At 53.4% G+C, this 14,850-nt stretch overlaps 3 protein-coding genes across 11 annotated transcripts; 2 read left to right on the top strand and 1 right to left on the bottom strand.

Moving 5' to 3' along the window:
* Window positions 1–192: 192 nt before the first annotated feature.
* ZNF513 (zinc finger protein 513) lies at window positions 193–3,538 on the top strand. Its single transcript, XM_021697457.1, has 4 exons — window positions 193–277; window positions 530–691; window positions 1,690–2,277; window positions 2,369–3,538. The coding sequence occupies exons 1-4, from the start codon at window positions 223–225 to the stop codon at window positions 3,193–3,195; spliced, it is 1,632 nt and encodes a 543-aa protein (XP_021553132.1). The 5' UTR covers window positions 193–222; the 3' UTR covers window positions 3,196–3,538.
* A 114-nt stretch (window positions 3,539–3,652) lies between these two features.
* SNX17 (sorting nexin 17) lies at window positions 3,653–9,352 on the bottom strand. 4 transcript variants are annotated; one of them, XM_021697306.1, is made up of 15 exons: window positions 9,158–9,352; window positions 8,620–8,694; window positions 7,519–7,636; window positions 6,931–6,995; window positions 6,541–6,651; window positions 6,339–6,429; window positions 6,089–6,176; window positions 5,784–5,853; window positions 5,404–5,496; window positions 5,108–5,311; window positions 4,854–4,979; window positions 4,614–4,691; window positions 4,390–4,464; window positions 4,255–4,296; window positions 3,653–4,161 (listed from the first exon to the last, which is right to left on the bottom strand). In XM_021697306.1, exons 1-15 carry the CDS (start codon window positions 9,218–9,220, stop codon window positions 4,048–4,050), a joined length of 1,413 nt encoding a protein of 470 aa, XP_021552981.1. In that variant the 5' UTR covers window positions 9,221–9,352; the 3' UTR covers window positions 3,653–4,047. The 4 variants fall into 4 exon arrangements, with proteins under 4 accessions (XP_021552981.1, XP_044775055.1, XP_044775056.1 ...); XM_044919120.1 differs by having other exon boundaries at window positions 8,656–8,694; XM_044919119.1 differs by having other exon boundaries at window positions 4,008–4,161; window positions 4,251–4,296.
* Window positions 9,353–9,597: 245 nt separating this feature from the next.
* On the top strand, window positions 9,598–14,350 carry EIF2B4 (eukaryotic translation initiation factor 2B subunit delta). 6 transcript variants are annotated; one of them, XM_044918984.1, is made up of 14 exons: window positions 9,598–9,639; window positions 10,024–10,067; window positions 10,393–10,528; window positions 10,610–10,612; window positions 10,923–11,126; window positions 11,405–11,487; window positions 11,672–11,763; window positions 12,004–12,118; window positions 12,322–12,398; window positions 12,577–12,679; window positions 12,951–13,078; window positions 13,221–13,398; window positions 13,799–13,979; window positions 14,103–14,332. In XM_044918984.1, exons 1-14 carry the CDS (start codon window positions 9,609–9,611, stop codon window positions 14,300–14,302), a joined length of 1,575 nt encoding a protein of 524 aa, XP_044774919.1. In that variant the 5' UTR covers window positions 9,598–9,608; the 3' UTR covers window positions 14,303–14,332. The 6 variants fall into 6 exon arrangements, with proteins under 6 accessions (XP_044774919.1, XP_021553461.1, XP_044774920.1 ...); XM_021697786.2 differs by lacking the exon at window positions 10,610–10,612; XM_044918985.1 differs by lacking the exon at window positions 10,610–10,612 and having other exon boundaries at window positions 10,024–10,077; window positions 10,400–10,528.
* Window positions 14,351–14,850: the final 500 nt, after the last annotated feature.

Raw genomic sequence — 14,850 nt, 5'->3', positions numbered from 1 at the left:
TAGGGGGGGGTAGGGGGCTCCATGAATGGACGCGGCGGCGGCGGCGGCGGGAGCGGCCTGAGCTGGGCGCCGGGGCCAGGGCCGGGGGCTGCCCGGGGCCCGCGCCGCTGCATGGAGGCGGCCCGCGGGCCCTGAGAGGAAGGGCGGGCGGGCAGGCCGGATTAGGAGGGGCGGGGCCGGGCGGCCGCAGGCCGGAGGCGCGTCGGGCTGGAGCCGGTCACGATGCCCCGAAGGAAGCAGAGCCACCCGCAGCCCGTGAAATGCGAGGGGGTCAAAGGTCAGGGGGCAGGGGGCGGGGGGGGGGGGGGGAGCGGGGGTGGGGTCAGTGGAGTGGGTTCAGGTCGGGGTGGAGGGGGACTCCTGAGGGATGGGGTGGGCGATCTGGTCTCCTAGCTTCCTACCGAGGTACTAAGGGAACCCGAGAGGGTCTGCGAGTTCGGGAAGTACGGGCTGCGAGGGCTAGCTCCCGGGGTGCGGATGATGGGCACGGTTCCTGAGGGAGAATCTACAAGCCCCCTCCCCTCTTCAGTGGATACCGAAGACTCCCTCGACGAAGGACCCGGGGCCCTGGTATTGGAGAGTGATTTGCTACTAGGCCAGGATCTGGAGTTTGAGGAGGAAGAGGAAGAGGAAGAGGAGGAAGGTGACGGCAACAGCGACCAGCTCATGGGCTTCGAGAGAGACTCTGAAGGTGGGTTTGAGGGACTTGATCAAGGATTAGTGGCCACTGGAACCTCAGCCCTTCAGGAGGCGGGTTAGGGTTTAGTGCCAGTGAGCAAAACACGAAACAGTGCCACAACCTAGGGATGATTTTATTTAGATTTGAGCTAGGTTTTTTCACTTGCCTAATGGTCCAATGAGCTCCATCACTTTGTTGAGGTGAAGTTCTGGGGCCTGGTTCGAAGGTGGTATGAACAGGACAGTGGATGAATCACATGGAGCAACTGGTTAAAAGTTAATGCCCTTTTAATAACCTTGTTCTCCTGCCTAGCACATTCCTTATGTGAAGTTTAAGAGGTTCAGGGAAACAATTTCTAATTCAAATTAAGTTATGCCTAACCTAACTACCCTTTCACCTGCAGCATAAACCCTTTCCTATTGAGGTTTTGGTCCCTCCCCCCAAGTATCCTTGCACATTCCTTTTCCCTGTCAATCAAAACATCACCCCATCCTAATTTGCTGCACCACCTACCAACTTATGCCATCTATACGAAGGATGTTTTTGAAAATCATTGAGGGAATCCTTGTAAAAGAAAATACGTCTTTTAGGCACATTACTTTGTATCCACTTCACTCCAGATTTTGCCTCACTCTTGACATAGTTTTTATTTTCTAATCAGCTCTGTACTAAAAAGGACCTTACTAACATAGAGCTTAGAATAAGGTCTCAGGCCTCTGCTTTGTGTATTTTTACTTAACTTTCTTATCCCAAGAATCAGCTAATTACATTATTGGTTCATTTAAGCCTGTGGTCCACTGTGAGCCTTTGATCTTTTTCCATGCAGTGGAATTAGGTACAGCTGTCATCACTAGGTTAGTACAGACTCAGAAGCAGATAATTCATACTGAATTTTTAGGATCACTGAAGTGAAGGGTGGAGCCAAGCAAGGGGAGGGGAGATACCACTAAGCGAGTTTGGAGCCTGGTCCTACCCCATGTTGATGTCTCTTCTCATGTCTGTCTTACCAGGAGACTCTCTGGGGGCCAGGCCTGGGCTTCCCTACGGGCTGAGTGATGACGAGTCTGGGGGCGGCCGGCCACTAAGTGCCGAGAGTGAAGTTGAGGAACCAGCCAGGGGTCCAGGGGAGGCCAGGGGTGAGAGGCCAGGCCCAGCCTGCCAGCTGTGTGGGGGGCCGACAGGTGAGGGGCCGTGTTGTGGGGCAGGAGGGCCGGGTGGGGGGCCCCCGCTGCCCCCACGGCTACTATACTCATGCCGCCTCTGCGCCTTCGTGTCCCACTACTCGAGCCACCTGAAGCGGCACATGCAGACACACAGCGGGGAGAAGCCGTTCCGCTGTGGCCGCTGCCCCTACGCCTCAGCCCAGCTCGTCAACCTGACGCGACATACCCGCACCCACACTGGCGAGAAGCCCTACCGCTGTCCCCACTGCCCCTTTGCCTGCAGCAGCCTGGGCAACCTGAGGCGGCATCAGCGCACCCACGCGGGGCCCCCCACTCCTCCCTGCCCGACCTGTGGCTTCCGCTGCTGCGCTCCACGTCCCACCCGGCCTCCCAGTCCCACAGAGCAGGAGGGGGCAGTGCCCCGGCGACCAGAAGGTAAAAAGCTAGAACCCAAAAGAACCTGGGCCGTGGGTGGGTGGCCCTAGGGATACTTGGATTCATAGCTCAGGTCTCACTGTCCCCACAGATGCTCTGCTGCTTCCAGACTTGAGCCTCCATGTGCCACCAGGTGGTGCCAGTTTCCTGCCGGACTGTGGGCAGCTGCGGGGTGACGGGGAGGGCCTCTGTGGGACTGGATCAGAACCACTGCCAGAGCTGCTGTTCCCTTGGACCTGCCGCAACTGTGGACAGGAGCTGGAGGAGGGGGAGGGTAGCCGGCTGGGAGCCGCCATGTGTGGGCGCTGCATGCGAGGAGAGGCTGGAGGGGGTGCCAGTGGGGGGCCCCAGGGCCCCAGTGACAAAGGCTTTGCCTGTAGCCTCTGCCCCTTTGCCACTCACTATCCCAACCACCTGGCCCGGCACATGAAGACGCACAGTGGCGAGAAGCCCTTTCGCTGCGCCCGCTGTCCCTATGCCTCTGCTCATCTGGATAACCTGAAACGGCACCAGCGCGTCCACACAGGAGAGAAGCCCTACAAGTGCCCCCTCTGCCCCTATGCCTGTGGCAACCTGGCCAACCTCAAGCGTCATGGTCGCATCCACTCTGGGGACAAACCTTTTCGGTGTAGCCTTTGCAACTACAGCTGCAATCAGAGCATGAACCTCAAACGCCACATGCTGCGGCACACAGGCGAGAAGCCCTTCCGCTGTGCCACCTGCGCCTACACCACGGGCCACTGGGACAACTACAAACGCCACCAGAAGGTGCACGGCCATGGTGGGGCAGGAGGGCCTGGCCTCTCGGCCTCCGAGGGCTGGGCCCCACCTCACAGCCCCTCCTCTGTGTTGAGCTCTCGGGGCCCGACAGCTTTGAGTGCTGCTGGTAGCCGGGCTCTCCACACGGACTCGCCCTGAACCAGGTCCTTCTCCCTCAGGGCCCTGTGGATTAGCCCTGCCTCTCCTGTACCTTTTATACAGATGGACCGGAAGCCACCTTCTACTTCCTCCCCCGCTGGCCAGGGGCTCCACAGACTAACCTAGGCACTATATGGACCAGCCCAAACCCCATGGGCGAGGGGCCCATATGGACCAGGGGGCCTTCCTTGACTGAGGCACTTCATGAGCTCAGTGAGAAGGGCCCTGCATTCACCTCCACTGCTCCCAGGGGCAGTAGAGGAACTGGCTGGGGGATTGCCCAGCCTCCCACCTGTTTATTTAACTTATTTCAGTGCTTTATAATAAAGGAAACACTAACAAAGCCATGTCTATGCTGAGTTGGCAGTGGCAAGCACAGCTCCACCTCACCCTTAGCACAGCAGTCTGTGCTGTGATGGGGGGGAGCCGGGGCAGTGAAGGGAAACAGAGGTAGGCAGCAATCAGGCTGAGTTTAATGACGGGGAGCTGGGCCAGACCATACACAGACCTCTGCCCATCCCCTTGGCCCATGGCCCCGAGAAGCCAGAAGCAGCCGCAGGGGAAGCTGTGTTTCCTCCCCAAGGCAGGTAGCCATGGTCCCTTGGACTTTGTGCAAAATACTAAATGCTAATTTGGCATTGAGGGCCAGCTCTGAAAAGAGAGAACAATCCTTTGTGCAGCCAGCCCAGGGGGTGGAAGGGAAGGTGGGTTAGGAAGCCCCTGGCCAAGAGAAGAAAGGGGAAGGAAGGAAGGAAGGAAGGAAAAAAACCCCCCTGGCTTGGGGGATAGAGGCACAGGGCAAGTTTCTGAACATTCCTCTGGGGTAGAGGGCAGACATCTGAGCACTGGAGATCACAGATCCTCATCTCCAATGCCCTCGAAGGCAAAATTGCCGTGGACGTCACTGGCACTGGCATCTGTGCTGGGACTGCCAATCCCCCGCAAGCTCACGGCACTCAGCTTGCTCTGTAACAAAGGCAGGGTTGGGGTCAGAGGGCTTGGGCCTCCCTGAGATCCCCCTACCCACGCCAACCTCACCAACCCTCATGGGAAACTCACTGAGAGTTTGACCGTGGACTCTCGGCTGGCATCGGGTGACTCCTGGGGAAGAGGAGGCAGAGGTGTCAGAGACCTCACTGGGGGAGTTAAAGGCAAGGCTGGCAGCTGGGGTACTGATCAGAAAGTGATACCTACAAGCAGGGGTGGGGACTTCACTGCTTGCTGGCTGTCTGAGCGTCTCAGGGTGCCCCCCACTCGCCGGCGCAGCATCTTGGGATGGAGACGTGAAGTGCTGATAAGAGCAGGATCCCTTTGGAATCCCCACCACTTCTCCTCTCTCTTGGGAGAAGCTTCACACTTAGGACAAGAGGCAGGGAGAGCACAACCACTCAGCTGCTTGGTCCACACCTGTTGCTTACCTTCCTGATGCTGCCACCAGATTTCTTCACCATCAGTTCATCTACCATGGACTGCAAGCAGATACTCATCATGATAGCCTGAGGGCAAGAAGAGAGCTCAGCCTGACTAGAGTGGTCATCCTGAGCCCAACACCCCTAAGACAAGGGCTCCCACTCACATGGAGTCCTGGAAGCCCTAGACTTGGGTATCTAAGAGACGGTGCAATGGGCTCCAGAGGAGGCCTGAGGGTGGGCTCACACCTGGGGGCTGGTGATGGTGACCCACTGTAGCCGGTCCTTGCTCATGAGGTATTCAAAAGCCAGTTCCAGGCGCACCTCACCCCGGCCCCGGCCTGGGCTGCTTGTGCCTCCACTGGGCAGTGGCACCTGGTAGAGAAAGGAGAGTCAGGCTGAGATTGTTCCGGCCAATCTGCCTCCCTCCTTGATCTACTGCAGCCCATTCCTGAAGCTCAAGGCTTGCCAGGCCACCATCCCAAAGGCCTACCCCAACTCACAGAGGAGGTGACCCGCCAGCACCGCATGCGGGTGACCCGGAAGGAGCCTTCGCGGAGCTGCTGGCCGGGCAGGCGGAGCTGGAGGCTGAGCTCACTGTTGCCTGCGCTCACCACCACGGGACAGTCCTTCTCTGGGAAGTCAGCCACACAGGCATCAAAGCGCAAGTAGCCATAGTGCCGCAGTGTCTGTGCCAGCCGCAGGAACTGAAACCCAGTCACCACGTGGGGTGGGTCAGGAGAGGAAGTGGGGTGAGTCAGAAAACAACCCTTGGAAGGAGACAGGAAAGCAGGCTCACCTCCTTCTTGGAGACCTTCTCTTGCAGAGATTTGAGCTGCCGGTGCTGCTCCTTGGTGACCAGAATCCACCCACGCTCAATGTCTGATACTGTCTAAGGTAGAGACAAGGGGTGGGGAGTTTGGTGCTTCCAATCAGAGGTCCAAGGAAAGTGTCCAGTTACCTCTGTCCAGCCTGACCCTTAGCCCCACGCTTGAGCAACCTCTTTGCAATGAATCCTTGACTAAATCAGCTTACAAAGTAGGGACAGTGCCAGGTGCCCTGCTAGTATTCTAGGAACTTTCCCGTGAACTGGGTGTAAAGACATGAAGAGTTTCCTTGGCAGAGTGGGACACCAGTATCTACTTCAGGGGAAGGGTTCTGAGGCAGCTCCAAGCTCACCTGAGCATAAAGCAGGTTCAGGCCAACCCGGTTCTCCATGACATCGTCATCATAGGCAGAGTCCCAATAACTGTGAGGCCAAGGGGTGGAAAGGGGTAATGGGGCTAAGCTGGGGTAAGGCAAGAGAGGTGGAATAGAAAACAGCAATCTGGAACTATCGGGCAAATACGGTGGTATAGTGGGAGGAAGCTTGGGAGGCCTGGTAGAAACACCCAGCGCTACCCCCTTGTCAAGGTTATTCTGTCTCAGCACATGGCCCAGTAATCAATCCAGCACCCTCCCCCTCCTCCAAGCCCAGCCCTGACCTCTTCCTTAGCACAATCTTATACTCTTGACTCCGAAGACTGGTAACAGATACATAAGGCAGCTCAAACTCTTGCAACTTCCGTACAACTATGGGTTAAAGAAAAAAAAAAAAAAAGGAAATGTCATAAGACTCAATGGGGGGAAAAGTCAGGAGAGGAGCCCTGAGGAAATGGCAGATTTGGGGAAGAATTAGCGGGGCAAATTCACTACTAGAAGAACAGGGAAGCAGTCACGTCCACAGAAACTCACAAGAAAAGGTTCCATCCTCTTTTTCTCGAACTAGAAAGAGACTAAAGTATCCAATCAAGTCATCTGGAAGATCCAGCTTTGCAGCCACAGCCTGGGAATAGGGAAACAAGTACAGCTCATCATACTGACTGGTTCCAATCACCCCCAAACCTGGGACCCTGGGGTGCGGGGGAGGTGGGGCAGTGAAGTACAAGTGCCTCACCTCTAGGACATCTTCAGTCTGATCTGAAGTTAGCACATTGACCAGAACTTTCTGCCCGTTGCTGAGCAGCACTTCCAAGGAAACCTCCTCGGTGGGGACCTGCTGTGTCTCCTGGTGTGAACATACATGAGAATGGAGGCACTGCCTTGTTAACACCTGCCCAACGTCCAGCTCTGACCCATCCCCAACTCTCTATTTCTAGGTCCTTCTGGTGTCTTTATTTGCAATTGCTTAATTACAGGCTGGGTTTCCTTGATTTCACTGGTACAGCAGAAGCCCCCTCCCATAAAAAAAGGTACCAGGATGACTCTTCCGTAGCCACTGCCTTAAAATGACATGGCCCTACAGGGAAGTCCATCCCTTAAATCTCGTTCCCACCCAGAGCCTTACCTGTTGTGCCCGACGCAGGAAGCTATTGAAGGTCTCACTGCTCCCAAGCAGCGGGTCTTGCCGAACTGTGGGGACAAGAGAACACTATTCCAGTAACTTAGGACTCCCTCTGGACTTCCCCCAGTTCTGTTCTTGGTAGGTTCCCCCCCTACCCCACTTCCTGGGCTGATGATGGCCTGTCATATCCCCCAGCTGGCCTCACCTCACTCAATGTTTGCATATATTCTTCACCTGCCCCACCCATGGCTGCCATCTAGTTGAGTCCAGTCTACAGAACTAGGGAAATAACAATGATGTTAATCTAAAGCACATCAGATACAAATTAAGTTCTCCCCACCAATCTAAACTGCTTTAAGACTATGTAGTGTTACACTGGTATTTCCAAACTGTATTAGTATATTGACCAAATTGCTTTGCTGATACCTAGAGCAGCTCAAACTCTTGCAACTTTTTTTCCTAATTAAATAACAGATCAAACAAGAGGCTCCCCAGATGTAGAAATTAATTCAGGCCAGTCTACAGAACCAACTGCTTTGAGTCTCTTCCCGTAGCTCTCAACACAGCCTAAAGTTCCCTCCAACCACTCACCAGCTTGCATGTACTTCTCTAACTGCTCTCTCCTCTGTTCTACCTCAGCAGGTGTCAGAGAGAAAAGCTTCTTTGGGGGAAATGCAGGAAGAACATTGGCCCCATACTCCTTCCGAAGCTATGTGGAGAAAGAGATACAACCCTTCACATAAAACATAGCAAATGAGAAGAGGCAATCCACACTCACAATGGGAGTTCTCTTGGGTTCCCCTTCTCTTCCCTCAGCTCCCCCCCTCCCCGCCCTGCAATCTACCCTGGTTATCCAGGAAATCATTCCTTTGGCAGAGGTAACATCCCAGTGGAGCTGTTCCTCTGTCCTAAATATAAGTTCTTTCCTATCTTACTATGTACAAGTCAGCCCCTTCACAGTGTGGCTAAGGTTTGTATAGGGCCAGGGCCTAGGGAATCCTTTGATTATTTAGCAAGACTGTGTCCATTGAACCCTCACCAGAAGCAAAGAACTTTATAAGGAAAATTTATGTTCCCAGTTAAGTACAGCTAAATACATTCAAAAAATGTGTTAAGACTTAAAGGGACTTTGCAGATCAACAAATACATTTTTCTTAGTCTTAGAAACTAAGGCCCAAAGAAATTAGGTAACAGCTAGTTATCAGTAGAACCAGGACTCTGTACTGAGTTGAAGAGACCTTGCAACCTGGTCAGGAGAACATAGAAACATTGCAGCAGAGATACATAAGGATAACTGAATAGGTAGGCCCACTGAAAGGTGAATGATTTGTCTGAGAAGAGAAAAGAATTTCAAGTTGCAGCTCAGATGACAGAAAAAAATGTGCTTTGGCAGCAGAGGGGGGAGGTCGGTTTTTCCATGCACAGGCAAAGGCTGAAATAAGACTGGGGACAGGGAAGCAAAAAGGCGGATGTGAGTATAAAGATGAGCAGTTAGAGCCACAGGCAGTAAGCTTCTTAGGGAGTTCCCCAGAAATGTCAATCAATAAGACAAAGTACCAGATCCTCCCCAGTAGCAGTGATTAAAGGGAAACTACACAATCTACGAGGAAGCCAAGAGGGGAAAAATGGAGACACTGATGCCCAGGTGTAGGAAAGATGTAGGAAAGCTGCCTCAAGGGGTGCTGGTCCCACCTGCTCGTGCAGGCCCAGAAGCTGGCTGTAGCGCACCCGGCAATGCAGGACTCCATTCACGTGAATGTTATAGGCCTGAAGACACAAAAGCAGGCATTATAGGGTCGCGATCTGGGCGACCCCCTTGAAAACCCTGGCCAGAAGTCGTCTGGCACAAGCTCCGCCTGAGTAACGCACCGAGATCGTCCGAGGGTTTATTAGTCTGTTTTCCCCAGGGCCAGGTCCTAAAGCAGAAGGACCAGCCGGGGGCAACTCGGGCGCTCATGCCGCAGTCTCCCTCCCCAAGAGGCCAGTGACGCCCACCAGAGCGGCCGCGGCCCAGCCAGAGGGAGACGACGCGGGCGAACAAAGGACCTGCGGGAGCTTGGGCGACCTTTGGACGAATCTGAGACGGGATATAAGCTCCCAGCGAGGCCGTCGGGAATCGGCGGCCTGGGACCAGGCCCCAAGGGTGGCGGCCAGGCCTCGGAGGCCGCTCCGAGAAGGCTCCGGCCCGTTATCCCCGCCCCTGCCCGGCCCGGCTCCGGCCGCTCCTCACCACGTAGGCGGAGCCGCCGCTGTCCCCGCTGCGGGACTCGGTTTCAGGAATGGAAAAGTGCATGTTCCCTGCGGCAGGGCCCAGCTGGGCTCCGGACTGACAGGGCCGCAGCGGCTTTACACGCTCGCCTCCGCCGCTCAGCGCGTCCCCGCTGCCTCACTCGCCATTTTGGGGGTGGGGGGCTGGGATCGGAGGTGGAAAGAGTGGTGGGACGTCCGCTCTGGGCGCAGCCCCCCTGGCATGCTGGGAACTGTAGTCTAAAGGGCAGGAGCCGACTGCCACGCCTGGGAGCTCAAAGCTGAGAGGGCCCTCCTCGGTGCCCGTAGTCCGGGGCAGAGCCCCAGTGCACGTCGGACATTGTAGTCCGCGGAGGGCTGCGCGCCGGGGGTGTCGACCCAGGTGGCGCTGTAGGCACAGGGACTGCGGCGGGCGGAGCCTAGGACCGAGGGTGATGGCTGCCGTGGCTGTGGCTGTCCGTGAGGGTGAGTGAAGGGCGGGGGCGCACTCACAGGTACGCGAGCCGCCGGGCGCCAGACGGCTGCGGCAGAGCCCTGAGTCCCTCTGGGTCCTGTCGTTCCGTTCCGGCGCCTCTCCGGACTCTGGGGTGCACTGCCTGGGGCGCAGCCCCGCGCCGCGCGTACCGGCTGGCTCCGGCGAGAAGGGTGGGGGGCCCCGCTCCGCTCCCTCCTCCGCCTTCCTTTTGATCCTGCCGCGCATTGCGTCCCCACGCGGGTCCCTGGCTTGCCTCCCGCCTGACGGCGGAGCTGTGGTCATGCCGACCCAGCAGCCAGCCGCGTCGGGTACGAGCCCCTCCAAACCCTCCCGGAGCCTCTCTGGCTCACTTTGTGACCTGTTTTCTGATGCAGACTCGGGGTCTGGGATGAAGGCGGAGCTTTCTACTCGGCCTGGGGTAAGTGAGGGTGCCCTCCCAAAACGCCTGTCAAGCTCTACGCAGGAGGCTGTGTCAGCTTCATTCCGCCCCAGCCTCCATCCCCGTTTCACTTTATTTCTCAGGAAAACCAGATTTTACAGAATTCTTTCAGCCTTAACAGTATGTGACTCTGATCCTGGAGGAGAAGCTTCGATCTCTATGGGATGTAAGCTTGTAACAGCTAGCTGGTTAGAGTTAGAGAGGATTAGGGGCTTTACCTTATAGGAATCTTGGAAGGCACCAATCGTGTTTTTTCGTCTTTGGAATTGTTGGGGAAGAGCAGTATTCTATGTTTGTGTCTCAGGCAGGAGGGAGGGAGATGACCCAAGAAGAGAAGCTGCAGCTTCGGAAGGAAAAGAAACAGCAAAAGAAGAAACGGAAGGAGGAAAAGGGAGCAGAACCAGAAACTGGCTCTGCTGTACCTGCAGCCCAGTGTCAAGGTGCGGAGGCTTTTTTAAAAGGCTGAGGTGTGGAACTGGTAGAGGGATGTGTGGGAGAGAAGAGGAGGAGACAGGACCAAGTTGGTTTGAGCAAGTGAAAAGAGAAAAAGTTTATTTAAGATTTTACTTATTTATTTGTCAGAGAGCGAGCAAGAGCGCACAAATAGGGAGAGCTGCAGGCAGAGAGAGCAGCAGGTTTCCTGCTGAGCAAGGAGCCGGATGCGGGGCTTGATCCCAGGATCCTGGGATCATGACCTGAGCTGAAGGCAGGCGCTTTAGGGACTGAGCCACCCAGGCGTCCTGCGAGGAAGTTTAGATAAGCAGAGAAGCTTTGGCTGGGGCATAGGTAGATATTACCTGCCTGGAGTTTGGGCACCGCTTCTATATTTTGTAGGCCCAACCAAAGAACTGCCAGGACCAGGCAGTCAGCTGGCTATTGCTGGGGAGAAAGTTCCAACTGGTCGAAGTAAAGCTGAACTTCGTGCTGAACGGCGAGCTAAGCAGGAGGCAGAGCGGGCCCTGAAACAGGCAAGGAAAGGGGAACAAGGAGGACCACCTCCTCGGGCCTGCCCCAGCACAGCTGGAGAAATCCCCTCAGGTACTTTCCCTTCATTTCAAGACCTCTGTTTTGATTTTAATTCTTGTGTTAGCTCAGGCTTCCCCATGGTAAAACAGCTCTCCCTTCCCATTCTTTGCCTTGGGACCAAGAACTCAAAATTCTCCCCTCTACCTCATCCTGTCTTTATTTCTTCTATTCTTTTCTCCCCTGTTTTTCTCCTCCTCTCTGTTCAGTTTTTCTTGATGTCCCTTATGCTTTAAAAGCAGATTTCTCATTATTACCTACACTGTCCTAAAAACATGGTTATTATCTTTTAGGAGTGAAGCGTCTCCCTGAGCACACTCAGGTTGATGACCTCATACTTCTGAGAAGGCTTGCTAAAAAACCAGAGCAACAACAGGTAGGAAGTGGTTTCAGTGTGTGGCCAGAAATTGCCTAAGGGAGATGGGATGGTGGGGGTCGGCGGGGGGAGGGAGGGTGAGGTGATCGAGGCAAAGTGAGACCCTGGAGAATAATGGGAATTTGGGGCAAAGTAACCTCACTGTTTACTTGCTTTCCACTGCTCCTGTTCCCGTTTTGTCAAGGTTCCTACGCGAAACGATTATGGATCCAAAGTCAGTCTTTTCTCCCACCTACCCCAGTACAGCAAACAAAACTCTCTGACTCAGTATATGAGGTAGGATTCTATAAAACTGTCATAACTTTTAATTTAAATTCTAGGAGTTTTGGTGACTCAGTATTGAAAGTGACTGGAAATTTGAGATGGGGTCTGTGGGAAGAAGCCTGCCCATAAGGCAAAACTCTAGAGGAAATGGGGGTGTCTGTGCTAGTGAAGGAAGTTCCTTTTCATCAGGGGCAGGTGGGCAATAGGTGCTCAAGCTCCCTTGCAAAGTGTGTGACACCACCATCCCATCAGCATCCCATCCTCTGTGATCCACCCAGCCATGGTGCGACTCGGCCTGCAGTACTCCCAGGGCCTGGTCAGTGGCTCCAATGCCCGGTGTATTGCCCTGCTTCGTGCCTTGCAGCAGGTATGCCCCGTCCTGTTCCCTCTATGGCCGAATCCCACCTTCCCCAACACTACCCCAGCTTCCTCTCACCCAAAGTAATTTCTGGGAGACAGAGGGAATGACTCTACCCTCAGAACACTTTGCTCAGTGAAACTTGCCCTACCCCCTTCTTTCAGAGACCTTTATTAAGGGACGTTTTGCTGATCACTGTGTGTACCCTGTAGGTGATTCAGGATTACACAACACCTCCCAATGAAGAACTCTCAAGGGATCTAGTGAATAAACTAAAGCCCTACTTCAGGTAAGGACAACCACTGCAAGTCCGCTCGTACCTCCCCTTGTCCTCTTCTTGTATCCTTTTTCTTGCTCTTTTACCTCTTGTTTCATTTTTCTGTTCTCTGTTTTCTTTTTAAAGAAAACATTTTTAAGCACAGACATAAGTTGTAGAGTCCCACAAACGTGAGGTATTGTCTTTGTAGCTTCCTGGCTCAGTGCCGCCCCCTGTCAGCAAGCATGTACAACGCCATCAAGTTCCTTAACAAGGAGATCACGGCTGTGAGCAGCTCCAAGCGGGAAGAGGAGGTGATGAATATGAGGAATGAGCAAGGCATGCACCTGAGGGTACAGCTGAGAAACACATTCAGGACTCCCAGAAGGGACAATGAGGCCATTCTGCCCTGGTCCAGGGTTAAGGAAGTGGTTGGGCTGTCTGACTTGTGCCACCTTTGGGCCCCCATTAAGCCCCCTTTGAGCCCATCGTACGCATACTCAGGCATCTGGTATGATGATCAGAGGAAGATCAGAGGAAGAAATGTGTCCATTTTTTGTTCCCTAAGCATTTTAATCCATTTAGGCCAAATCAGAACTTCGAACAGCCATTGATCGGTATGTGCAAGAGAAGATTGTGCTTGCAGCTCAGGCAATTTCCTCCTTTGCTTGTAAGAAGATCAATAATGAAGATGTGATCCTGGTATATGGATGGTATGGTCCAGACCCTGTGACTGAGAAAATTAGGGGGTGAAACAATCTGAAGAAGGGAGTACCCTTTTGCTCTTTAGTAATGAGCTGGCTGGCTCTCAGTTAGTGACATCTATAACTGAATCCTCGTCTCCATTCACTCCAGGTCATCTCTGGTATCACGAATTCTTCAGGAGGCTTGGGCTAAGGAACTGCGGTTTCGGGTGGTAGTGGTGGACAGTCGGCCACAGCTGGAGGGAAGGCACACACTACGTTCTCTGGTCCGTGCTGGGGTCCCTGCGTCCTACCTGCTGATTCCTGCAGCCTCCTATGTGCTCCCAGAGGTGAGGGCAGAGGAGAGGGACTCCAGAGTTGGATGTAAAAGGGTGTAGTGGTATAGACATAATTCTATTTTCCCAAGGTTATGATTATTTAAAAATACCAGAATTTTATAGCCTTGTTTGTATTTAATAGGAAAAACACCTGCAGCATGTTCTAGCAGTGTTGTTATTGTAAGGACAGTAAACTAGCAGCCACCAAGAGGAAACAGGACAAAAGTAACTTTGGAGTTTCATTTTCTTGTGGGAGGTGCAGTGGGTCAATGGTCAGGTGTTTTCCAAGAAGAACCATCATTAAGTTCTGTTATTGTCTTAATATTGCTGTCCTGAACAGGAGTGGGGACCCTTTTGGTGCATTAATCACATGCCACATTTTCTCCCCCTCTCCACTGTTCAAAACAAATAGGTTTCTAAGGTGCTATTGGGAGCTCATGCACTCCTGGCCAACGGGTCCGTGATGTCCCGGGTAGGGACAGCGCAGCTGGCCCTGGTGGCACGAGCGCATAATGTGCCAGTGCTGGTCTGCTGTGAAACATACAAGTTCTGTGAGCGTGTGCAGACTGACGCCTTTGTCTCTAATGAGCTAGGTAAGGAGCCCAGGAGGGCAGAAGAGAAGGTTCCAAAGATCTGAGATTTGGGAGGGAGAGAGGGAGGGTAGAACTACAACTTGTTTTCTCAACGGACATAAATGGGTATGTTTCCCATTGCAGGTGACCCTGATGATCTGCTGTGTGAGCGAGGAGAACAGGTGACCCTGGCTAACTGGCAGAACCACCTGTCCCTACGGTTGTTGAATCTAGTCTATGACGTGACCCCCCCGGAACTGGTGGATCTGGTGATCACGGAGTTGGGGATGATTCCTTGTAGTTCTGTACCTGTTGTTCTACGAGTCAAGAGTAGCGACCAGTGAGTGGGGGAACCCAGGGTCAATAAATGACATAGTCCCTGCATTCAGCAACTCTGCTGCCTTTGTATCTCTTTTAGTATCGCCATCATTTAGGTTACAGACACTGAGTTAGATATGAGGAGGAATATAGGAACAAATCAGAGAGATATCTTTAGTGTTTTAGGATTGTTAATCTAATACATTGATATGTTAAATTATTTCATATTAGTAAGTGGTATTTTTAGTGTTGAGTACTTATTATGTGTCCGAAACTGCTATAATCCCTTTCTGATCTGTTTAGGAAGGTTAAGATAGCTCTATAAAAGGAAATTTTATGAATAAGAAAACTGAGACACAGAGGTTAAGTTACTTGCCAAGGCAACACAGCTAAGGCACAGAGAGGCTGAGTTACTTGTCCAGGGTAACACAGTAACAAAAGCAGCTTGTGATCTCTCAGGCATTCCGGATTGAGAGACTGTGCCCCTAACTTTTATGCCATCTGCCATTGAGGAACACTCATCATGGTGAAAGTAGACGGTATCTGCAGTATGAAAGAAGTTCCACTGGTTGTA

This window comes from Neomonachus schauinslandi, chromosome 10, assembly GCF_002201575.2.
Source record: "Neomonachus schauinslandi chromosome 10, ASM220157v2, whole genome shotgun sequence".
Taxonomy (NCBI): Eukaryota; Metazoa; Chordata; class Mammalia; order Carnivora; family Phocidae; genus Neomonachus; species Neomonachus schauinslandi.
Note: the sequence above shows the minus strand (reverse complement) of the source record. Positions and strands in the feature narration are given on the sequence as shown.

Coding starts and splice junctions, on each gene's coding strand:
- EIF2B4 (XM_044918982.1), top strand. CDS start 9,930: ATGCCGACCCAGCAGCCAGCCGCGTCGGGTACGAGCCCCTCCAAACCC. Junction 11,127..11,404: donor AGCTGGAGAAATCCCCTCAG/GTACTTTCCCTT, acceptor ATTATCTTTTAG/GAGTGAAGCGTCTCCCTGAG. Junction 12,119..12,321: donor TGCTTCGTGCCTTGCAGCAG/GTATGCCCCGTC, acceptor TGTACCCTGTAG/GTGATTCAGGATTACACAAC.
- SNX17 (XM_021697306.1), bottom strand. CDS start 9,220: ATGCACTTTTCCATTCCTGAAACCGAGTCCCGCAGCGGGGACAGCGGC. Junction 6,430..6,540: donor AGACTGAAGATGTCCTAGAG/GTGAGGCACTTG, acceptor CCCTATTCCCAG/GCTGTGGCTGCAAAGCTGGA. Junction 4,162..4,254: donor AGTCCACGGTCAAACTCTCA/GTGAGTTTCCCA, acceptor CCTTTGTTACAG/AGCAAGCTGAGTGCCGTGAG.
- ZNF513 (XM_021697457.1), top strand. CDS start 223: ATGCCCCGAAGGAAGCAGAGCCACCCGCAGCCCGTGAAATGCGAGGGG. Junction 278..529: donor GAAATGCGAGGGGGTCAAAG/GTCAGGGGGCAG, acceptor TCCCCTCTTCAG/TGGATACCGAAGACTCCCTC. Junction 692..1,689: donor CTTCGAGAGAGACTCTGAAG/GTGGGTTTGAGG, acceptor CTGTCTTACCAG/GAGACTCTCTGGGGGCCAGG.